General features: G+C 37.2%; 4 protein-coding genes across 15 annotated transcripts in view; 1 reads left to right on the top strand and 3 right to left on the bottom strand.

The window, feature by feature from the left end:
• The window catches only part of tty (tweety), a 40,380-nt gene extending 37,493 nt beyond the window's left edge, over positions 1-2,887 (top strand). For 3 of the 4 annotated variants that reach the window (XM_069120723.1, XM_069120733.1, XM_069120742.1), the window contains exons 5-9: positions 30-461; positions 728-829; positions 901-1,143; positions 2,332-2,525; positions 2,606-2,887. In XM_069120723.1, the coding sequence (XP_068976824.1) occupies positions 30-461; positions 728-829; positions 901-1,143; positions 2,332-2,503 (949 nt within the window). In that variant the 3' untranslated portion in view covers positions 2,504-2,525; positions 2,606-2,887. The remainder of the gene's footprint in view (positions 1-29; positions 462-727; positions 830-900; positions 1,144-2,331; positions 2,526-2,605) is intronic. The other variant, XM_069120752.1, reaches the window with a different exon arrangement.
• A 5,019-nt stretch (positions 2,888-7,906) lies between these two features.
• On the bottom strand, positions 7,907-13,962 carry LOC138183521 (putative pyridoxal-dependent decarboxylase domain-containing protein 2). 3 transcript variants are annotated; one of them, XM_069120537.1, is made up of 11 exons: positions 13,666-13,962; positions 13,359-13,544; positions 12,406-12,819; positions 12,053-12,334; positions 11,899-11,970; positions 11,585-11,821; positions 11,166-11,510; positions 10,795-11,068; positions 10,451-10,708; positions 10,151-10,368; positions 7,907-9,424 (listed from the first exon to the last, which is right to left on the bottom strand). In XM_069120537.1, the coding sequence occupies exons 1-11, from the start codon at positions 13,729-13,731 to the stop codon at positions 9,383-9,385; spliced, it is 2,394 nt and encodes a 797-aa protein (XP_068976638.1). In that variant the 5' UTR covers positions 13,732-13,962; the 3' UTR covers positions 7,907-9,382. The 3 variants fall into 3 exon arrangements, with proteins under 3 accessions (XP_068976638.1, XP_068976627.1, XP_068976616.1); XM_069120526.1 differs by having other exon boundaries at positions 10,795-11,080; positions 11,899-11,961; positions 13,666-13,960; XM_069120515.1 differs by having other exon boundaries at positions 10,795-11,080; positions 13,666-13,959.
• Positions 13,963-14,453: 491 nt separating this feature from the next.
• Positions 14,454-15,632, bottom strand: mRpL12 (mitochondrial ribosomal protein L12). Its single transcript, XM_069121082.1, has 4 exons — positions 15,474-15,632; positions 14,982-15,222; positions 14,766-14,894; positions 14,454-14,687 (listed from the first exon to the last, which is right to left on the bottom strand). The coding sequence occupies exons 1-4, from the start codon at positions 15,542-15,544 to the stop codon at positions 14,571-14,573; spliced, it is 558 nt and encodes a 185-aa protein (XP_068977183.1). The 5' UTR covers positions 15,545-15,632; the 3' UTR covers positions 14,454-14,570.
• A 1,169-nt stretch (positions 15,633-16,801) lies between these two features.
• Positions 16,802-24,198, bottom strand: part of step (cytohesin steppke) — a 58,852-nt gene continuing 51,455 nt past the window's right edge. For 5 of the 7 annotated variants that reach the window (XM_069120793.1, XM_069120821.1, XM_069120813.1 and 2 more), the window contains 4 exons: positions 22,511-22,622; positions 20,608-20,838; positions 19,782-19,851; positions 16,802-19,438 (listed from right to left, as the gene is read on the bottom strand). In XM_069120793.1, the coding sequence (XP_068976894.1) occupies positions 19,351-19,438; positions 19,782-19,851; positions 20,608-20,838; positions 22,511-22,622 (501 nt within the window). In that variant the 3' untranslated portion in view covers positions 16,802-19,350. The remainder of the gene's footprint in view (positions 19,439-19,781; positions 19,852-20,607; positions 20,839-22,510; positions 22,623-24,198) is intronic. The other 2 variants (XM_069120802.1, XM_069120782.1) reach the window with 1 other exon arrangement.

Raw genomic sequence — 24,198 nt, 5'->3', positions numbered from 1 at the left:
AATCGTTTGCTTTGAAATCTTCTTTTCAGATTTTCCGTGTTTGGATTATTTGCGGTGATAGTCTCGTGGTTGATGGCTTCGCTGTATCTCGCAACTTCTGTGGCCTTAGGTGATCTCTGTGTGTCCCCAGACGGTTACCTAACCAGAGCGGTACCGGCCACTCTAGCCTCCGAGGTTCTTTCGTATTACACGCATTGTGAGAACACGCGCAATAATCCATTCAGCCAGAGATTAAACGACGGTCAAATCGCGGCAAACAACATGAGAGACAACATGAGTACCGTGACCAGGTTGGCACTGGAACTATTCAAGGAACAACAATTGCAGCCGAAATTGACCAGCCTTTCGATCGACGTGAACACCGTAAACAAGCTTATGTCGGGATTAACGACGTTACTTGATTGCAAGCCTCTTCACAAACAATACGTTCATGCTGCGAAGAGCTTATGTCATTTAGGATTGTGAGTTTGACACTATTTTTTATTCTTTCGCTATTTAACGAGGGCCACGAGAAATTGATGTAACTATATATGTACATGTATCATAAATTCTCAAAATGATACGAAACGCGAATGTACGATTCAAACTATCGATCGCGTTGTTTCTATGGTATTTTGTGTAAACTGTTTACCTGCTGCGAAATGATTGATCGCAGAAGGTTAAAGCACTCCATTAATTATTCGAGATGTAATTAAAGAAATACCGTAACACCGTTGAAATTCTTCAGATATGGACTAACTTTCATGCTGTTGGCGAGCTTAGCCGCGGGACTGTTCTTCACCGTGCTAGTTTGGGTAGACTCTCACACTTGGATCTATATTCGAAAGCGGTGAGTGTGTACGTTTAACGCAACTAAAAGATACAACGCGCGGAGTATGATTAACGAGGACTTTGTTCTAGAAGAGATTACCATCAAGTCGATGAGCAGGACCCGTATCTACCGCCATCGGCAGCTTCGCAGGCGATAGCAGCGCGGACCCTTCGAGGCCAAGGGTCGTACCCGCCTACAGCCCCTTCTGTATTTTATCCGAATGCTCATGGCACTCAAAATACCATTAAGCAGCCTCTCTTGCTAACGCCGCCCCCGCCGTCCTACGCTACTGCGACTGCTCGAGCACGTCAGCTGCACGAGAGCATGCTAAAGTTTGTGCATGAGATTTTATTCGGTTTCATTTATTAGCTGTCGTCTACCTTTATCGTACACGAACCTTCCGGTTGCTCAAGTAAACGTCGGTTTAGGGGGCGAACACTCAACGAAGATAGTTATTAGCGTGGAAGTTATCAAGCCATAACTTCGAGTTAATGGGAAGACCGTAAGTGGGCTAGTAAGAACGTGAATTTAAGTAGTACCAGATTATTAAACTTCAGCTTCATAAACGGGGTAATTATGGAGCTGCATTTAATACGATAAAGGTTGAACGTTAAGTGAACTGCGACAATTCGTCAAATTAATTTTATGATGCGGTTTGAAGTGGGATTTAGTTTTATGACGATTGTTCTTTCGGATCATGCGATGGGTGTTAAATTAAGTTTAGTACAAAAAGTTGGCACTTAATCCCTTTTCATAACTGTCATCAAATTGAAGACTTGATGTGAGAACCATGAAATTTTTTAACGGATCAATTGTGAATTACATAGTTATTTCATATTAACGAACGTACAGATGTTACATCAAATCTTTACTTGTTCGCTTTACATAGACGATGTGTTTTTTATTGGATTTTATGAGATGCATTAATTTTCCATTTTTACCAGTGTGTTGAATCAATTCAGTTTACGGTTTACGATGTGATTTGTTTATGTCGATAGATACTATGTTAGGTCTGAATGTTGCTTTAATTGTTCACAACACTCTGGTGGCAATATGGTACAAACAATATGGTACAGCTATTGATCTTCCAACTTTTACAATGAAATGAACGAAATCACATAATCGCTTGAAAACGAATTAATCATGGTTATCGCCAATTATATTCCAGGACAATAACTGTACAATCGTTTGGTTTCCTCTTTGGTGTTCTTACAGCATTCTGTCAGTTCAAATTTTTTTAAATATTCATATAGATATGTTTCTCAATTTTCTCCATTACTTTTTCTAATCGATGTTGAAAGCAAGGAAGAGAGTTCGTTTTTGCCTTTTTTTCTATACATGAAAACATTAGCGATAGTATGCTTTTGCGCGTGTTTTCATTTTTCATGACGTTCATGTTTAGATTATTTTACGAGATGAACGAATGATACAGAGTTTTCTTGATAGGAATTAGACATCAGAGAACCGTCCGAGAGAAAGATAATGCTGCAACTTTGTTCGTTTCGATTTGCCATTTACAGAGGTGGGGGTATTAACGGGAGCGGAGGAGGCGGGGATCACAAATCGTCTCAGCATAATCAGCAATCGACAGGTGGACGAGCTGAGCACCGTTCTGGGCTCGGAGATCAACCTGGCCAGTACGCGACTTTGAGCAAACAATGCAAGACCCTCGAGTCCAGTGACTTTTACTGAGGGCACGCCCCCGCAGGGCCCGGTAATTTCACCGTTAATCTTTTCTTTAATTTAAATACAAGCTTCAAATTTTGAAATGAAGATTCTGTTTTGGAATCGTAGGTAGAGAACCACCTTGGACACCAAGCGTGGCGTCCTTCACCGGTACCCTGTCTCACAACTCTCACGGACCTGCTCATCTGGCCACGTTCCAAGACTCTCGCAAAACACAGACTCTAGACCCGAAGAATCTAGCGAATCTAAAAAGAGGCCCGACTCCAGCTTGGAATCAGAATCGCCCGTTGCCACCAAATCCCAGTAGTCAACCGACCTGGGAGTTCGAGTCTCGTTCGCAGACTAATATGAATCAGTTTCGATCCCTGGTGCGAAACAAGACGCCAAACATTCGGATTCAAGACCAAATGCAAGATCAGGTGCGAACATTAGATAGAAATTTCACTAGGAATCAGTTCAACGGTACGACGCAAAACAATGCTGTACCAAATATGTACGGAACGTACAATCGAGCGCAATCGAGGCAAGAAAACAAGTCAACGGTGGCGACGTTGAGTCAAGTACAGGGTAGCGATCCCAATTTGTACTCCGTAACAGAGTTATAAAATCAAACGACACACCAAACGCATAAAAACTGCCATTATTAAGATTTTTGGAATATCGTCCGATGGAAAGTTCGCTATGGTCACTTTCACTGAACGTCTATTAAAAAATTTAAATCGTCAATGCACAATATCATTGTCCCAAGGGACTCCTTTTGAAAGCGACCAAGCACCAACGTGCATATTTTCATATATGCGTTCTTATTTTATACGCTAAACCCGAAGAAGAATGGCTCAACCGTTTGGTAACTTTTGATAAGAATCACGAACATTTATATACGTTTAAACGTAAGATTTCATAAAGGGTCTACGTTTTAAGAGTACAATCGGTGGAAACTGCGGAGCTAGAGTTTTCACCCATGCTTTCCGCAACGATATTCAGAATTTTCGGGGAATCAAAACAAAAGGGGAGAAAGAGTAAGATCATACATGTTTTATAACTATACGATATCCATTCGCACATTTAATATTTCTCATCAGTTTCACGAACGAAAAGGATGAAAAACAATAAAGGAATTGCTATACCAACGTGTAAGAGTTTCGACGAAGATAGTTGTGCAAGCAGGAGTGGCGACCCAATCGAGAAGGTCGGCGAGTAATGTGAGTTAGGAAAAATGGGGGCAAAAAAGAATTTTAGAATCGGAAAGATCACCAGCGGGATGATGTATACCGCATTGTAAAAATTCGCGTTGAAATTGAAAAGCGATTAGAAAAGGTAAAAAGGATTCATTTACATTGATAATCGAAGTATATTTACATGAATATTACTATATGGAATTTTCCTATGGAAACTTGGAGAACACTAATACGATCACTTTTCTTCTTATCGTTTATTCGTTCGAAACAATGAATATTTAGACCTGCGAAGTCTTGTATGCCCGAGACTTCATAATTGTATATCATGTACAGTTATTCTTATCATTATACGTTAGTTTATTCTGTAAATGATTATTGCTTCTTGATCGAGCAGACGAATGATACGTTATGCGAACAAAGAAGTTGATTGCCATATTTATTATTGCTTGTTAATTATTTTTTTTCATTAACATCACACAAGAAAGCACAACTGTACACATAAAGTATTAGTATGTATAAATCGCCTACAAGAAAGATGCAGAGAACACTTTTATCAGGCATCTTTGAAGATGCTGGAAATTTGTTAAGTTCCGTTTGAACGTTTCATGTTCATGGAGATAATTTATGCTGTTAATTTTTAGTCGTTATCGTGGCCTACTACTTTCTCTTATATATAATCGTTCTAAGCTACGTGCATCGTTACTTGCCCACGCAAAGCCATTTCATTCCGACATTTCAGTTCCGTCTCCTTTTAAATTAACGATATCGTACCGAGCTGTAAAGGTGAAACTTTTTGAACAACTTTTTACACGAATTATACGGCGATTATACCAAATGTAAACGATATTCCACGACACAATTTTTATATACTTTTGTATACTTTTTATCGAAGAAAGCACGAGACAGAATTATCATTCATTTTTCGGTGAACCATCTCAGTATACAGTTTATACGTTTGCGAGATAAGTATATACATATTAACATAAGAAGTTACCGCACGAAATACAGAACGAGTGATATGAATATATAAATATATATATAAATATATATATTATATATTATATATATGTGTATGTATATTTATCAACGTTAATATTTAAAGTTCGCAACGAGACGATGAGTGTTCGTGAATTTCTATCGCAAAATACACCACGATGAACCGAAACGAGAAAACTAACGATAACCGTTGAAGAAACGGATTAAAAAGAAGAAAGAAAAAATTCTGCCAATACTCAGGCAAGCATACGTTTTTAAGTACAAACACGGTGAAAGCGCAAGCGTTATGTACGTCAGGTCTTTTTTCATTTTTTATATATGACGAAAGTTCTAGAATCATCTGGTGTATCGATATCGAGTATCCAGATTGCATTTCACGAATTTATCCTTCGAGCGAGAAGATGTTCTTTCGATGATGTTCTTGAAGGATAGATCGATGAGAATACCAATTAAGCTATGATTCACACATACGCGCGAGCGCGCCCCCACACACACACAATGTTAACTTAGATCATAAAATTTGAACGAAGGAATTATCGACAGTCAGAACATTTCTTTCTCTTCTTTCTCTTTGTATATTTACAATTTAAAAAGTTCAGTGAGAGATTATTCGCAAATATACTGGAAGAAACTATCGTTGCACGATGATGGTATTCTCGTCGATCAGAACAAAGTTTTCGTAATATCGGTGTTTTTCAACCGAATAGGAAATAAAGCAAAAAGTCGAGATTGAATTATTTGCGGAGCGCAAAGTCTTCCTTGTAACGGTACTCCTAGTTGAAGGGGTCCGAACGAGATCATTCGCGATTGATGAAGATAATTGCAACGAACCAGCGGACGACTTTATATTCCGCATCCTATTCAGCGAAAACGTGTGTAAATAGGCAGTAATACGATAGGCGTATAAGGTTGGCGAGGAAATGCGAGGAAGAACAAAAAAAAAAAAAAATGGAATGAAAAAGGAAGAAGAATATTAAGAAGAAGGAACAAGAAGATGTACGTGTGATATAACTTAAATTTAGGTGTTACAAATTTTACACAGAGATAATATCGTTCTCCTCTGCCGTTTTCTTTCGTTTCTTATCGTTTCTTCGCTTATAAGGAGGAACAGGAGAGGGGAAACGAGCGGCGATATCGCTGAGAAGGAGAGCCGCCATTACCGAAGAAATGTTTTACTATTCGTTTACGTTTACACGATATTATCAAGAGAGTTTAGAGGAGGAAATACGATTTTACGTTCACTGTTCGCAACGAGCATAGAAACGGTGTAGGTAGAAAAAGCATGATTAGGTATAAACACGTTTGATCCATTGTACATAGTTGTAATATTTATTAAAGTGCATAAAGTGCATAGAGTATAGCGACACATAGATTTAGCCATTAATTGATCATAATCTTAAGATCGAATCGATGAACGAGATCGGAAACGAATTAGAACGTGCGTATGTGTGTGTATATGTGAACTTCGTTTTCTTGAATTTATCGAAGAAAAGGAACATCCTAGTCAGTGAGAAAAACAAAGGTTTTTCTTTTCGTACACGTTCGACTTTGTCCGGCAGTTGCATACGACAGAGTTTCTTGCCAAACCTTTCCACATGGCTCAATTTTTCAAACGTTTTTTTAGAAAAGTTCGTTATACCTTGAATTGATGTATTTCCCTTAATTTTAAATATTCTACTTAATTAACTATTGATGAGGAATAATTTAGCTGGCAAGGGAAAATTTTTGGATCCAAATGAATTTCTCGTCGTTCTTAGATTTTAAGCGAAGTTAGTAATCTCGAGTGCGTGAAGCAAAACACGAGCGACATCATACGATGATATTCATATGTCCCTTTTAAGTTTCGGCTTGGATATATACATATATATATATATATGTATATATATATATATATATCTTGTATACTGCAATATCTTTTTATGTAAAAGTGTATATATTTTTATTTTCGTTTTATCTTAATAAAGATTAACTAGAGATTCTTTGCGAATAATTGAAAAATAAAAAGTATTTTTAGTTTCTATCGTATATTTTATTGACTCCATCGCATCGTTGTCGCTCAGTATCGAGAGTACCGAGTATTATTTAAAATTTTTAATTAATCAAATGATAGAGTATTTAAGTTCTAGTAGGTTAAACAAAAGTGGGGAGCAAAGAATAAAGAATTAACGTAGAAAGACACTGTGTGAACACAGTCGACGCGAGACAGTCGAAAGAAAAACCTTGACCAGTCTCTGTCGTCTTCAAGACTGTTAAAAAAACGCGCAAACGGGATCAACACGGTATTTTCCGGATTTACGAAACAAATATCTTTGCACGATTTGAGAAGATCGTATGATAAAAAGGGAAGACTATCTTGTATTTTCTTCTCGAAAATATCTTTGTATGTTCTAATCAGAATCGGCCTGACACGAAAGTCTGAGTAAATCCTCGTCTCTCAAAGAGGAGGGCAGATCCACGAATTCGCGAGAGAGACTCGAAAATATCGATAAATTCTAAATATACGTGCACGTAGTCTAGATGGTCGTTGACGAAACTTTAATTCTAATCCTTTGTCAATTTGTATCATTGTATCGAGCAGCAACCTGCACGAGATCAAATTGAGAACCACTTTTTCCGATGAGTACAACCGTATTTAATTTTTCGCATCATTTTGATACAGTGTAAGTGGCGTGAAAGAGAGTTATATGTGTACGAATGTATGATAGGGAGAGAGCGAGAGAGAACTAATTATTTTCAGAGGCGTTGATATATATATAGTGGAAATATAGTACGAATATAGAACGTAAAAAAATCTTCTCTAATCGGTGCATTGTTCTGGCCTATGAAACTTTTTAATTAATTTAACGAAGAACCTTTAATGAGATTAGATGATAAGGAAAAACAAATCAAACATCAAGATTATCGAACGATATAACGTTTCGATTTTCACGAGGGCTAATTTTCCAAAACTAGATCCATGACGAATGTACGATCGATTCTCGAAAGCTGCCGTTTTCCAATGAGATAATGTCTTGTTGGAACGCGCACGTTCTCTTTACACGAAATAGATCCTTTAACACGATAATCACAATTTCTTTCAAACACGGATATTGACGAATTTTCGTTGATAATTTAATTTAATTAAAACTTAAATTCTGAAAAACTTGGTATTCGTTCGACGCAAACATTGCGCGAGAAATATTCGCCACTTAGAACTAGAAAGTTTAGATCCGATAAATTTTGTTCGTATAATAGACTATACAGTGTGTATGATTTCACGGATCAAATCTCAGCAGTAAATGTAAAATTATCGTTTACGAACTTCTCAATACTATCTATTCGAATATCAAACAGCATTTAATCGATTAATATCACATTTAATAAATAATCGTTTTGTATCTTACACGCATAAATTACAGCTAAGAAACAGTCGATTTGTTGGAAAAAAGAAATATCGCACCGAATTGCACACACTGTACAGTTCAAGATATAATGTACGCACTCGAATGAAAGAAATTTTAACGCGATCGTTCGGTGTACATCGATGAACACGTTCGTTCGTTCGTTCGTTCGTTCGACCAAAAAGGAAGAAAATGAAGTGCAACTAAGATCTTTGGACCCTGGAAATATCGATTCGCGAAAATAATAGAGGGTATCGCCCTTTGTTCTTGTGTTTCTTCTCTCTCGACGTACGAAAGAGGTTTAGTCACAAAGTGTGCAGAGGCTATTGAGATTTTACGTAAGTTTAAGATTTCTATGGTGTTTTTGTACGCGCGAAAAGATGCATTCTCAAGCGTGTATTGTAAAGAGAATTCTTTGAGAGGCATATATAAAGAGCAAAACGAAACTCGTTAATCGATACCGTTTTTGTGCATTGCGAATTACGTCTAATTGCCATATTCCAGACTTAATTCCTCCTATTGTAATGGTAACACGAATATTATGAAGAGAGAAAATAAAAAGACATAAGATCCACTGTTGTCTACGTTCAAATAACACCACTGCTCCCTCTACGGTGTATAATCTATACAAAGCATACTCCTTTTAGATGAATGTTTGATTTTTAATCGATGAAACAATGGAAAATTGTCCTAGATCTTTAAAAAGTCGTTAAAAATATATAATAATTACATCTTATATTCTCTTGAATGCCATCTATACGTAATTTCTTAATTACATGTAACAATCTAGATTCCTTTGTCCCTTTCGAGGAAATGTTCTATATCTTTAAAAAAATGTTAATTTCAATTTAAAAAAGCACTCAAAAACTTGAAGTTATGTTAAGATCATTTATTGAATTGCAGTACTTTATTAAAACAATTTTGGTACATAAATATACATACAGTTTAATTTCTTTCCATTCAATGTAGCTATCAACAATTTACCGAATACTGTAATAATGTGAACGTATTTCTTATAGTTTTTTAACACAACAGAGCTAAGTAATTCCTATTCCGTTCCAAATTACACATTATTACATCGTAACAATCCAAATTGCTTGAATGTAACTCTACATTATCGCTCTCTCTCTTTGGTTATCGTTTTAATATCGGAACATTGTTCTGATTTTCCTTCTTTTTTTTTACACGCTTTGTTAGATGTTTAAAGAAAAGCTTAATTTTCTTGGATAAATTTTACAACGCGTGCGTAATACCTTCTTTTTTAAATGCTCGAAGCAATCGCGACTGTATTATGTATGTGTCTTTTTTCCGTTCTTAATGTATGTTGTGCTTCATGAAGAAAGAACTCGCAAATAAAATGTAAAAAATGTAGTCTGTAAAGTAAAATGTGGAAAAATATAATGAAAGTCTGGTTGATAAACTTATTCAGAATGTATGTGCACATATCGATGTAAAACACTGTTGTTGGAAACTTAAATAGTCAACTGTTCAATTTATATAGTTTTATTGTAAAATCGATACTCATTCGATAAACTAAAAATTTAAAAGCAACTCTTTTCATGTTGCGTTATGAAAGTAAGAAGATATGCTTCTGATTATTGTGCTACGAGAGAAATACTTTAATCAATGAGGAACAGTTATCACTTGTTATCAAATTAACTCGTAGTAAGATTAACATCTTTGCTTATTATCAGTCTAATAAGTACACAAGCCATCTTCGATAGATCTTGCTAGTATCCATGAAATTAAATTGTCGATGAAAGTAATAAAACGGGTAAGATAGAAAAAAATAATACGACTAATCCAAGATGACAGAAAAGTAGCATAAAATAGTTTATTGAAGAAAGAACGACAGAGAGGACAGCTTGGCTTTACCTTTGTCGATTTATTAAGCTCCTCAACGCTTTAGAAACGCTAATTCTTTTGCTGTGCTCTGAGAATGTAAAGGGTAGCTTCTACCGAAAACGCTCGATCGTTTCACCTAGAGCATCGCTCTTTTGCCAAGTTCAGGGATTTGAACTTAACGAACTGAATCTTCTTCGATTAATCGTATCGTTTAATGTTTACTACGACTTCACCTCACCGGATTCTTCTTTTACCTGCGGGTGGGGTACGGTGTTTGTGATTACAGAGATACTTTTTCCGCTCTGTAAACTGGAATGGCTCGATGAACGACTATGACTTTGGCTACCAGCGCCAACTGGAGTCTGTACAAGGGGCTGTGGTGGAGTTCTAGCACCAGATCCATTAATCACCGTGGAGTTTGGTTGCAATTGCATGTGGTATTTGTAAATATTCTCTGTACTCTCGACAACTCCTGGATGCGAAAAATATGTCATTGAATAATTAATTAATTATGGATACGTAAAGGAAGTTTAACGTGTAAATAAAGTATGTACCGGCTTGTAAATTTAAACTACGTCCACGAACTCCAGTTTCTTTCGAGGGTGGACTCCACCAATTGACGAAAGTTCCAACGACAGGCACGTGTCTAAGAATACCTTCTTGCCATAATTTTTCTGCATTTTCTCTTTCCAAGTCCGTCTGTGCTGCTTCGATACCTCTTTTCACCACTTCGGATATAGTATCCAATAGCTTGGAGCTAGCTTCCACTTTTTGACCGACTTGTAGAACTAAGGATAGTAATTCGGCCACATCTGTGAAAAATTATATTTTGTTTCAAATCCACATGCTAGATAAACCCAAATCAACTGTGGAACAAGAAATGTAAATCTTTGCTCACCTGTATCTTGTGTAACCATACCAAATCGTACACAAGCTAAACCGTCGGCGCCTTCTCCTAGAGAAAATGCCGCGTCTGTGTTCCGTAAAGCTTCAACTAATTGCGTGTTTAATCTGTTCAATTCCTCTTTTGCCTGATCGGTCATGACATGGATCCAAGTAGGAGGTGCGTATCGTACACCGCCTAAACCTGCCCAATCAGGCATTTCCACCAAATGTAAAGAGTCATTCTCTGAGACTAATCGCACGAACGTTGCTTTATGCTCAACCGTTGCCTGTAATATTTCCTATTATGCAAATAGCAGTGGTTAGTTGACAAATAATTGTCACTACCTTAACTGCGTATGATCGTCACTTTTAAAATATACTCACTATCTGCTGTTCCAAACAAGCTATTACGTTATCTATATCCTCGGTCGTAGGAGGTTGGTCTGGATTTTCTAGAGGACAAATACGAATCGCAATACCATGATGTTCTATTTCACACAGCTCTATTTGTACGTTTTCAATGTCTCTTTGAAGAATTTGTCCTAACCAGGAATTTAATTTATCGTAATAAGGAGGAACACGTTCTGTTATCTGTGGATCCCTGTCTGCAGGTACAAATTGAAACACTAATGCACTGGCTACAGCTTCGAATAGTTGTGGATTATTCACGGGGTTTGTTAGGAGCTCGTTTATGGTATAGGACCCTGTTTCTCCTCCGGGTGGTTGACTCTGGAAAACAAACCGTACGATTTGGAACGAAAATTCGAATTATGAAACAGGATATCATTGTTCGAATCAATTACCAGTATCCTTATGCAAGAAAATTTCTTAATTTTATTGTATAATTCTTCCACAGCCAAAAAGCATCTCTTTAATCTATTATGTACACCATCTCTACCTAACACTTGCAAAGTGGCCCACAAGGGTAAAGTCGGTAAACGTCTTGACAACGAATCTGTCATTAAACCTGACACCAGAGACAAAGTTGTGTCTCTTGGAGTAGGTCGACCACCTTTCGTATCTGTTAATCTATACAGTGTCTATGTATACATTAAGAAAAATTTCAACAATACCTAAACAGTTTTTCAACCGAATGTATATATGTATAAAAGGATACCACTACTGGTAGTGATGGTATACCAAGCCATATTCCAAGAGGTAACGTAACACTATCTGCAATCTTCGAAGGCTGAAAATCAAGAAAAAGTCCGTATATTACACATTTTTAACATAAAAGAATAAAATAAAATAAATACTAAATATGAACACACCAGATCCTTCGCAGAATTATTTAACGCTAACGCGGCTAAAGAATGACCTCTAAGGTGGAGCCAGACATTGTACTTGTCGCAAATAGCACGTAATCTAGCGATATTGTCGCAGTGTCCCGTTAATACTGAGCCCGCCTCTGCCAATACCAGGAGCGGTGTCACGCTATTTGATTGCGTGTCTTCCGCGAGACGGCGTTCCAAAGCTGACACGTCCATGCTATATCGCGATCCAAACATTGTGTTATGGGGGATGGGTCTTACACAATGGAGTGGCAAAGAAAGCTAAAAAATAGAACACAAATCTATGGTTATGCGCCCACATTTTTTCTGAATCAGATTGTAAGTCTATATACCTGTTTGCACAGATGTTGAACCACACCTAAAGGTGCGGCCACAGAACTGTAAATTAAAGGTGGTGAGGCCGCAAGCGCGGTGAAACCTTCCTCCATATACCGGGGATATTTCCTGTGTAGAGCCAACCTGGTCACTCTGACTAAACCTTCCAGGTGATCTTCGTGAAACGAAGAGGCGCAATCGACGAAACGAAAAATATGACTTAGCCATCTGGTTGTATCTGCGGCCAATCGGCCAGCTAATCTCTGAGCATGCGATTTTGGAAGTGCGAGCGCGTAAGCAGAAACAGTGTGTGCGATTAACGCTAATTTTGCTGGCTCTGTTAATGTCGGTAAGGTAGTCACTTGACTCGTTGCCGTTTCCGTTGTATCATCTTTCACCGATTGGGGAGCGTCTTCATGAATTACCAAGTCCTGTAAGAATGATTTATAATTAAATTTCAAGTTTTTCCAAGAGTATAATTACAATCACTAAATAGAAATATATGTGTATGAACAAGAAATATATATGTATGAACAAGAAATATATGTGTATTATAATAAATACATGGTCGTGAGTGTAACTCAAATTACGTACATTTTAATGAAAATTGAATAATGTTTACCTATTACAATTAATATATCTATTACTACATCCAATAGAAGATAAATACAAATCGATACATGTTTGTAAGAACATCACGAAATCATATATGAAAAGTGAGAATGAAGCCCTGACATGAATGGGTCAAAATTTTTGAAAATTTTTACATTTTTTGACAGATACGTTCAATTTAAATAATTGAAAAAAGAGCGGCAGCTTCCAATTCTAGAAGAACAGTGAAACGATTCGCAACACCACGTGACGAGTATTCGCCAAAATCAGAACTATACCGACCAATTAACATGCAAATCTAAGGGAAACAACCAATAGCCGTGAATCAATGGTTTCTGCTAGCGTCGTATTTACCTACCTGAATTAAAGTTAATATTTCGTCAGGAGTTTTTGATTGCGAGAGGAACCCAGAGGGATTGTTCCAGGTGGTACCGCCATCGTCTGCTGCCTTTTCGACAGCTTCCTCGAGCCTCGATATCACCTGCGAGGCTTGAAACTCTAATGCGGCTACTTCGTTCGACGTAGACCCACCTCCGGTACTGACCTGTCAAAATGATCGAAAAAGGCCGGGATAATAGGGTATTGTCGATAGCAAAATTTCTTTCGACACTTCGAAAGCTACTATTACGTTATCACGCACTGTCTTGATCACGGCTGACACGAACCTCGAGTATGTTTTGCGCTATACTTTCCATCGTCGCTTTATCGTTTGTGTCAGCCTCCTCAGCCATCGTGGCAATAGTCGTCGTGGCGCAGTACCGTCGCAATTCAACTTCCGTTCACCGCCGTTGACCACTGGCAAAATTTCCACAGTTTCCGTTCTACGGTTAAAAATAGATTTTATATAGATGTATACCCTCGAAACGCGATACACTTTAGATTCGATAAAAGTATTTTGTATTGTTCTCCTGGCATTAACTGGAAATTAAAGAAGAGACGACTAGTTAATTGATACGGTCCTTATTTTATCGATACGGCTTTTATCGCAGTGCCAGTTGTTCAATTCGCTGATTAACTGAAATGCAGTACTTTGCATACGTATCAGCTTATTAACGTAGATGTGCTTTTAATTTAAACGAAGGACTTCGAATGAACATTGAAAATATGTTAGTTATTTGCCAATGTTCGAAGAAACAACTCTTATTAACGCGATTAAATTTTTTTAGCCGTTTTTTCCGATTTTAGTATTTATTAGAACTTGCAGAAATGGAAATTACGTTTATTTGAAAACATGCAATTGATAATATTAAATAAATGAATATTAAAGTGCGCAGTTTTTTATTTCACATTATGGTTTTCTGTACAATTCTAAATTATTTATATGATCACAATTATTAAAATTTTTTATATAACAATAGTGTAAAGCATAATTTAAATGTACATTTACCTTTACTTGTAAGATTTACGTACGAACAATGTACGCAAAAACATGGAAAATAAGTTGATAAAATGATAAAAATAGTGGAATTGTTTTATTTTTGTTTAATGGATCTTTGTAAATGCTTACTTTATTATAAAATTCTATTAAATCCATAAAAGATGAATTTCCATATATATTTACACAAAGGAATTAAACAATTTCAACTGTAGCACCAACTTTGGTGATGATTTCCTTTATCTTTTCAGCCTCTTCTTTCGGGATATCAGATTTGATTGTGGCTGGTACACTCTCAACAAACTTTTTGGCCTTTATAGAAAAAAATTACAAATTTTAATGAACTTGATAGGATTTTGTTGTACACAATATACAAGGCAAAAGAGTTACCTGGACAAGATTACAATCTGGTAATATGGCCTTTATCTCTTTTATTAGTGCAATCTTTTGTTTTTCATCAAAAGCAGTAAGTTTAATAGTAAATGCAGTTTGTACTATTTGGGGTTCGTCATTGTCTTCCTGAAACAAGACAATTTTTATACATATATGTATAAATATATAATTTTTCTTAACTTTATTAAATTTTTATAATAGCAGCATATATACTTCTACTTTTGATGCAGCACTAACAAAACCACCCATAGGCATTACAGGTGCATCTGGTAAGTTTAATCTTTTTTTAAGTAAGTCACTCAATTGAGCTACTTCTATAAGATTTAAGGAAACGATGTGACTAGCGATCATCTCTATTTTAGCATTAACTGGTTCTTGCTGTGTAGAAACAGACTCAGACACAGAAGTTGTACTAGCTGTAGCAGCAGCTGCAACTTCTGATTGTTGAATAATACTAAAACATAAGAATTAAAATAAAGTTAAGAGAGTGTGAACGATCATTTTTCTAAAACTACAAAAACTACTATTGTAAAATAGACACATCATTTTTTACAATTCAACTTGTTTCATCATACTGTGTACATTTTGATGTAATTATTCGGACTGTATTTTGTATATTAAATAGTAGTTTAAAGATACCCAGAAAAGTGAGGCTATGCAATCACGTTTCACTAAATTGCATATTTTCAACATAATAATTCGTACCATTTGTGAAATTGGCGAATTTGATGAATATTCCTTTGACAGTTAAATCGTAACGTATGCATTATATTCATTTTACAGTGGTTTATAAAGCTAAAACTTTTTTCACACAAAAATAGCGAACAATGAGAATGAAAACGCTAAGAAATATAAATTAGACGAGATAAATGGATCAAACGTTTCACCACGACATCTAGGATCATTTTAGAGAATTTATAACGCCTACAGTACCATTGATGATAAAAATGTTTTCGTTAGAAAATAGTAAAATAAAAGCCGATTTGTAATAATTCGATAGTTGTATTAAAAAATTACTGTTTAAAAGGCTCAGACTTTCAGTTTACTTAATAGTTCGAAAATAAAAAATAGCTTCACTTAATAGTTTCAAAAACGAACATTAATTTATGCAGTCGGGACAGTTTAAACTGGAAAATGTTAAGAATATAACATGTTCTACACAAAATCACTGTTCCAACAGTTGCAGAAGGATAAGATTCTATATTTCCTTCGCAAACTATTCTATTCTATACGTTACTTGTAATTTCACATTATACTGAATCGATAACGTTGCATGCGACAAGGAAATTATATGAGGGTGTCAGGTGAACCCCAAACATGGTTCACGACAAATCATTGAATATCGCGTGTAGTCTGTGCCTCGTCGGTCATAGTACATACGTACATTATATTTTTGATTATTGGACATTAAAAACATTAAAACTATCGGAAATATATAATCGTATATTTAGTTAAAAAGGTACAAAAAGGACTTTCCAATCTTTAAATTTATTTATTTTAGATAAAGATAGTTGTCTACGAGATTTTTTACGAAATGGAAATATTTATTAATTACGTTTAAATTAATACATATAAGATCGTAAATACAGTACACAGATCAGTATGAATACATAACAATTATCGAGTGAAAATAATATACAACGAAATATACAATTCTGCACTGTAAAATACAGTTTTCTTTATACAATTCTTAGATTGAATAAATCACTTTACTAATACACAAGTTTTATTACTTGCAAGTGTGCATCATTTTTATCACTTGACGAATTCTTCATCAAGAAACAAAATTTGTGCTCTCTTATTTTCGAATTCAATCAATCGTTTTGATTAGAGTATTTTAGACTAAATTATAACTTTACACATTTTTCGGGTTGATTTTTCTTTTCTTTTTATCACTTTATTTCTTATGAAAAAATTTCTCGTAAGTCGTATCGTTACTCTTTTTAAAATAGGTATTCGAACAATTTTACATTTCTGCACATCAGCGTGTTATTTCAATAACTTGGTGTAGTAGTAAATGTAATTAATCAATCTTTCCCCAAATAAAGTACAAATTATATTTACATCAACCTACAAACAATTCTTCAAGGAAACATGATATGAAGGATGTGAACACGTTAAGCAATTCTTCTAAACTAACTTTACACAACTCCTTAACAATGCGTGACCAGTTTTTTTTTTTGCATCTATCGTTACTGTAGCATTACGGAAGGAAGGAATCATCGACGTTGTTGGATAAATATTACAGACGAATAATGATCAACGTGGTGTCCCTCGAATTGTTTGTATAATGTGGTTGCAGGCAGTTGAAGAAAGGAAAGAAAAAAGAGAAAATAGTCTGTACAAAGATGATTCAAGGACGGGTCGGTAACCACGAATCAATTGTCTGTCCAATAGTCGAATAGAAATAGTGCGTTTCTTCGAAAACTACAATTGGGTACAAATTACTGTCTCGCGGAACAGTTATACATCCTAGCATGAGTAGCGTGACGTTAAAAAACTTATATCCTATTAGTCTTGGCCCTATATAATTACTTCTGCGTTTCATTATTTAATGTATGTATAATAAGGCTTCTTCGATGTCTGACTCTCTCGTATGTAGCAAGAAAAAAAAAGAGAACATAATTAATCCTGGAGTTCTATTACATACTCCTTGCATATGACGGATTAATTGTTACGACTAGCTTGAACAAGATCTCAAAGGCACCCGCATCTTTGCCTTTCCTTTTTATCTTCTTGTCTTTCCTCTATGTATTGGTACGATTATGATTTAAGCTCGCTAGGTAATCGCTAAGATGGACCTACGTTTAGAAATTGCGACACGAAGACGGATCGGTACGATTTCTTAAACTAGAATCGGAGAACAATAGCGAGTAGTGTAAAATCTGCTTCGGCAACTACTTAATTACAAATAAACATTTGAACATTTGAACATTTGAACATTTGAACATTTGAAATGCGCTATTTCCTGTAAAAAGGGCTCGATAAGTAGAAAGAGCTTGACTAGCGACAATCGATACACTTTGTAATATAAAAAAGGTTGCGGTTATCTACAAAGATCATTACCAAATGTATTCGAAAAATCTATCGTGATATATTTTTCTTTGCCTAAATCATTTAAAAATGAAAAAGCAGGAAGAATAACCTAGACGAATAAATTTTTTACGCATAATAACAAATCTATGGATTTCGTAGATAACGCGGATCCACGCTTCTGTAAATTAAGCTTACATTTCAGTTTTTTGTTGCGAGAATTTAAATACTGTCAGGATGCAGGCTCTTAATTGGATCTTATCAAGTTACTATTTAACTTTCGCGTACTATTATAACTATTATATTGCGATATATATAATGCACAAAGTTACGCGCCTCGTGCGTAATATGTATATTTATATATATGTATATATTTATATTTATATATATATATAATTCAAACGAAAAAAACGCAAATCGTTCTAGCCTACTGTCACGTAATTGGCTAACATGCCATACTTACAAACTGTACGACAATGTACAGTTTAAGATGATTTCTGGCATATCGAGGAAACGTTTTGAACTAGTCTTATCTATACACTTTTCATTCTTCTCTCAAATAAATACACAACTATCACATTAATGCACGCGTCTTACCAATTCGTTCTCGCGTTTATAATTGTTCGTTTATAATTGTTTGTAAAGTCTTTGTTCCATTACACTTCCTAATCACCTTCGGTTGGAGGTAAAGAACCTCCGGTTCTTCTTCTTCCTTGCAAAGAACGCGAAACGGCATTGTCACGCGCGAAGGTTCCGTATAAAATAAATATTTTACGCATATTTGGATTGCTCGAAGCAATATCGAGTTTCGGTAATTCTCTAAAGCTGCCAGAAAATAAGAAAGATTTCACTCTTTCCAAAATTGTCTCTTCTTTGTTCTGGACGAATCTATCATCCCATCGATCGATAAGCTACACGCGTCATATTCTTCTATCAACTTCTCCAAACATTCCGCCGAAGCTTCCCTCAGAACATCTTTTACCTATCTTTTTGCGAATTCTACGAAAAGAAAAAGTAATCTTTTCGCGTCTAATTCGAACTTGTCCAGCACCGTCGACGAGATCGTTGGATGTGTATACGATTTACTACCTTCAAAGTTGCTACAGCTTTCAACGTCTCTCTCTCTCTCTCTTTCTCTCTCTCTCTCCCTTTCTCTCTCTCTCTCTCTCTCTCTACTCGTTCATCTTTTAGGGAAACGTTTCGTGTCTATCGTCGAAATCTGTTTAAATAATACACATCTAGGCCCCTAAAACGCAGCGTAAATTCTTATACAAAACATAATGCCGAACGATCCTCAATCAATAGCATCGTTTTCCCCTTCCTTTCGTATTTGTCCCTGTGTCTTGCGTGTCGCTTAAACTACGTTGACGAACATTCATCAACAGGTGAAGCGAACATCTGTATGTCTTCTGCTAAATCAGCGCAGTCGGATAGACCTCCGTACAGATTAGTTTGATTGTATTTCACGATCCTGATAGGGACGTAGGCTCGTGAATAGACAGTCTTGTGTCTCGCCAGGCTTCTCTAGAAGCTGTGTCCATGGTAAAGTTTAACTCTTCGAATGTACATTTGTCTTTTGCGCCTTCTTTTTCCTGGCTGCAAGCATGTCGTAGAAGGGATTGTGCGATATGCTTTGCCTAGAATTAGACGTTAAAATTGCGATTATAGAAGCGAATTTGGATTGCATTACGAGCGAAAGATACGTTTTAGACGATAGTAGAAACATTCGAATTTATTAAATCACTGATAAAATTAATTGCGATATTTGTCTAAAAGTTGTTTGTGCTTAAAAACTTTTAATAACAAAAAAGAAGAAGAATCGTGTTACAAACCCTCGACCATTAAAAGCGTAAATTATATAAGCTCAAACCGTCCACAATTTTCAGTAAAAGATTCACGGAAGCGTTAAATAAGCAGCACTAACCTCAGTCAGAAATGGAAGTCTTCTTTGAATTATTCACAGAATGAATAACAACTTACCGCACGCATTTGATCCATTCTTCTTTCTCTTCGTCCGTGGCCGCAGACATTCTGTACACGGTGTGTTTGCCTGTAAAGAGCAAAGAACAACAGTTACGATTCCGGTGTAATTACTGCGAGCACGACGACGTGCTATGAAAAAAAAGGGCTGCGTTAAATGGCAACGCAACACGCATAGAATTCGATCGTTTCACACGAGAAAGACGTTTTGCCCGACCGGTACTTGAATTCTTTATCCTTCGTGCTCTATTAATTCCCTGCTCTTCCATGTTTTAATTTAGAGAAGCCAACGTGCGTTTAAAATTGCATTTTTTTCTCCAAGTGATCATTTTGTTCCTACACTGAAATTACGCATGAGAAAAGGCAGCGTAATGCTTTTGATACGTAATTTAAAAAAAACAATGTGCATTCGCTTAGCTGATTCTCTTAATGGTTCCCACGCGTAGGATAATCATTAACCCATTATAAGAACCAAAGTCACATCAACGCATCAACGTTTCTTTTATAATTATATTCTTGACCAATTGATTATATCGAAGTCATATAATTCGTACCGTAATACTACGTTTACAACTTGCGACTTTCACGCGTTATTTCACCTCTTCTGCCTCGACAGATTGACTCTCGTTCCGATAAGCGAAATTGCTTAAATCCAGGTAACTTGACCGAGCTGATCGAAGTTTCAACAATCTACGATTGTTAAAAGTGTCCAAGTATAGCACAGGCTCGAGTAATTAAACGCGCTGGTAGCCGTAATCGAGTGGATTGGGTGGTAGGTCACGGCAACGATCAATTAAGGCTTTCATCTAGGATCTCCGGTTAGTACCTTCGACAACTTTTCCCTCGCTGTCCGTCTTGCACGCTTTGATGAACTCGGAGCCAGCGGCGTATAGCTCGAAGCAATGCGGCTTGTGCCGATCCTGCACCTCTCTGACCTGAATGTTTTCCAGCGGAATGATGCCTCGTGGCTCCTTGTCGGTCGTGTACTCGAAGTAATACAGACAGTTGTCGTTTAATATGAACCATCGTCTCTTCCAGCTCTTGTAGCGTCCGCCTGAAACAACCATCAACGATTTAAAAGCTAACGATCGATGCACAACTATAATTGCGTTATTTACCTGCTGTCTCCGTCAGGGCAGCAGAGGGACAAAGCGATACGATATAAGAAAAGTACAGACACTTTGACGGGTTTTTCGTCTCGTTGTCGTCGGGGAATGCTTCCGGACCAACGATTCCCAAACGTATTTCCCATTTCTCGTTCTTCCTCAAATCTTGCATGAACGTAATACACGTAATTACGAGGCAGGGAACGTCCGTCAATTTGTAAATTCTATTTTTGCGTTTCAGCGCGACTGAACATAGAATGCCAGCAGTCACGCGTCGTATCTCGAATCACCGCCAGTATCTTTGGAATGCTTGGGCATAATGGTGAAAATATTCGAGTCGCCCGACCGAGGCTTTCGACCTCTGTGGCCGGACAGTTTGGGAAACGCTGTTCCAGGATGTTCTCACTCGTCCCTGTAACCCTTTGCAGCGACAACGTTATCGTCTCATCTGGTTTCGATTGTACACGGAGAGTGGGTTGTTCTCGATCGCGAATCGATCGTTTGATTATGGCTGGTTATTAACGATCGATTCCTTGTACGGATGCATCGAGCGAGTATTTTTGTCCGTCCCGTAGGCCTTTGAATACCCGCATACATCGTGGAAACTATCCGGATCGCTTTACGCGCCATGGGTGGCGTGTACTTGCGGAACTACGTTGGCAATAGAGAACGCGTTAGCTCGGACAACGATCTTGGGAATTTAGAGGATTCAATGGTTTAGATTGATATAAAATATTTACCATATAGATTAATATAAAATAATAACGAAAATTTTTAAGACCAGAAAGTTACGTACAATGTGAAATGTAAAAAGTATTCTCAGTGGGTCAGAAGTTCGTTAAGTCCTGCACCTGTGATTACTTTGCAACAAGAAACGTATCTTTTGTGACATCAATCAGTACGGATCATTACTTTACTTGTATTTACTTTACTTTACTGTGTCGAAAGCTACAAGCTCTACGTGAACAAAAAAGCAGACAGGTCTACTTAACCCTCCGTAGGTAAACGTATTTTTTACACACCTCGTAAGCAAACTGCTCCAGGCATTAAGAAAATCTAAGAAACATCTCCAGTCTATGTTATATATCTGTGGAATATCGTACGCTAAGTCAAATGTACGAAACTTTGTGGATCGCTAATCCAATTTACCTACAGAGGATTACCTAAAGAAAAGGAACAAGTTACTTTCACTATACACAGCCTCTTTTAACATTCCTCGATTTTTAGAATCACTTTCCGTTTTAGGCGAAAATTACTATTTTACTATTTATGCAATCTTCTCTCGATTACTCTTCTCTACTTGTATACCGGAGAAAAAGCTTTCTCCCTGTTGCAAAGAAAGGTCGATGGAAAATTTGTTAAAAAAAAATCCGCCGCTGTAAAGGGTTAACATCCTCATGCACTCGTAACATTCCCCGGAAGAAAGGGGATCGCATGCAAGCCGGGATACATTCGCAACATTATTCGATCAACAATGGCTCGAGCAGCGTTCTTTCTTCGTCCTTCTCTCAGCCACGCAAAAGACGTTTTCTCGTTTCAATTCATACCGGGTCAAGGGGAGAAGGGAAACGTCAGAAGGGTCAAAAGTCGAATTGCACGTTACACAGTCTACGAAAGAATTACCTTGCTTCCAGAGCCAGCCTTCCTTGTCAGGGTTGAAGAACGTGTGCATCAGATCGTTCCCGTCGTCTTCCGGTATCTTGAACGGTTCCGTCTTTATACTTTCGTATAAGCTCTGCAAAAGTAACGTACTGCTTTTAAAATACCTATACGATCTTTGCGAGTAAATCATTGGGTTGTTCGAAATCAAGAGATACGATTTCGTATCTCTCATTGCTGTTTCAAAATTCGGATAATTCGGTGCGATGGAATCGCTCGTCTCGACGGTAAGCAACGAGGAAGATACTAGAGGAAATTCGAGTTTTTGCGAGCCAAACGTGTCGTCAGTGGAAATTCCAGTTTTCCTAAACATCTCTCGCAACCGTAAGAAAACACTTACTGCAAACATTATACAAAAAGGATTCGACGTTATAATATTATAAGTACAAATCGATTTACTCCAGACGATGCAAATAGCAAAAGAGACTATCTCGCTGAGAAGAGAAAAGGAAGCTACTCGTTTCATTTTTTACAAAACTTTAACCATTATCCACTTTAACCATTATCGCCGAAGGATAAATGAGAACTATAACGTTTATTCTCCGTTTATATGGCACGAAAGAAAATCAACGATGTACTCGACAGGGGCAGTATCGGCATTCCATTCTGCTCGTCGAAGACGATACATAAAATCGATGATATCCTGCAACTGGTAAATCTATGCTTACATAAGAGCAGCTGCATATGATCGCCAGTCTAGGATCGTTTTCGATCCGGCAACGCGTCGATTAGACGAGGTGAGACGAGGTGAAACGCAGCGCGCCACTTTGCATAAATCTACCATTAAGAAATCACCGCAACGGACTTCCCCGTTAGTCAGTAGGTTCATTCTAATAACTACGATCCGCCGGTTGTGAGGCGACTTGTAAAGCGCGCCAATTGCTTTATATCCTGGCCATGGATCACGCGGATGGAAACACGCGTGCATCACGACATAACACGAACGAAAGGTCGGCCACTGCACGCGAATGACGTACGTCCTTTGTTGCACACGCTATTGCGTTATTTATCGTGTTTGTTAAGACCCACTTGCCTCCTTCTCCACCGATCCTCGGCTCGTTTATTCAATTTGGAATTTTTGCACCAGTTCGTCTAACACTTAGTGCCAACCGTTCGATATTCATTGGAATATAAGTCGATTAAATCCTAGTCGTATGGAATTCGGATTATCGAACGCGTGCAGATACTCCGAGCGGACGACTGAATCGATCGGTCAAGCGAGAATCTACGCGTGACGCAAACGTTTGCCAGGAATTTACCAGAAATTTCTGATTAATACGCTTTACGTCATCGGAAACGGGAACGGGAATAAACGCAGAATGTTTCAATAACTCGGTTAAACCGCAAACAATATCGTAAAGATTGCTTCCTCATCGATAGAACGGATTAAAGTCAGCCGAACCAATATACAAGTCTCATCTGGAAACACGATCTAACTCGATATTCCGAACGATATTCTAATGGCACGTGCAGCAATCGTACGGTTCGATTTTAGAAAAACGACAAATTGGAATTTCATAGCGCCCTATCTTTGAATTACGTCGAACGTGCACCGATTATTATCGATGATTTAGTACAGCGATCTAATTTCGACGTGTGTATCGCCTCTATCTATTTCCGGTGATAGAGCTCCACCTAATCATTACGGTTGC

This window comes from Bombus flavifrons, chromosome 1 (genome assembly GCF_040668555.2).
Source record: "Bombus flavifrons isolate JBK064 chromosome 1, iyBomFlav1_principal, whole genome shotgun sequence".
Taxonomy (NCBI): Eukaryota; Metazoa; Arthropoda; class Insecta; order Hymenoptera; family Apidae; genus Bombus; species Bombus flavifrons.
This window is presented reverse-complemented; position numbering and strand designations above follow the sequence as displayed.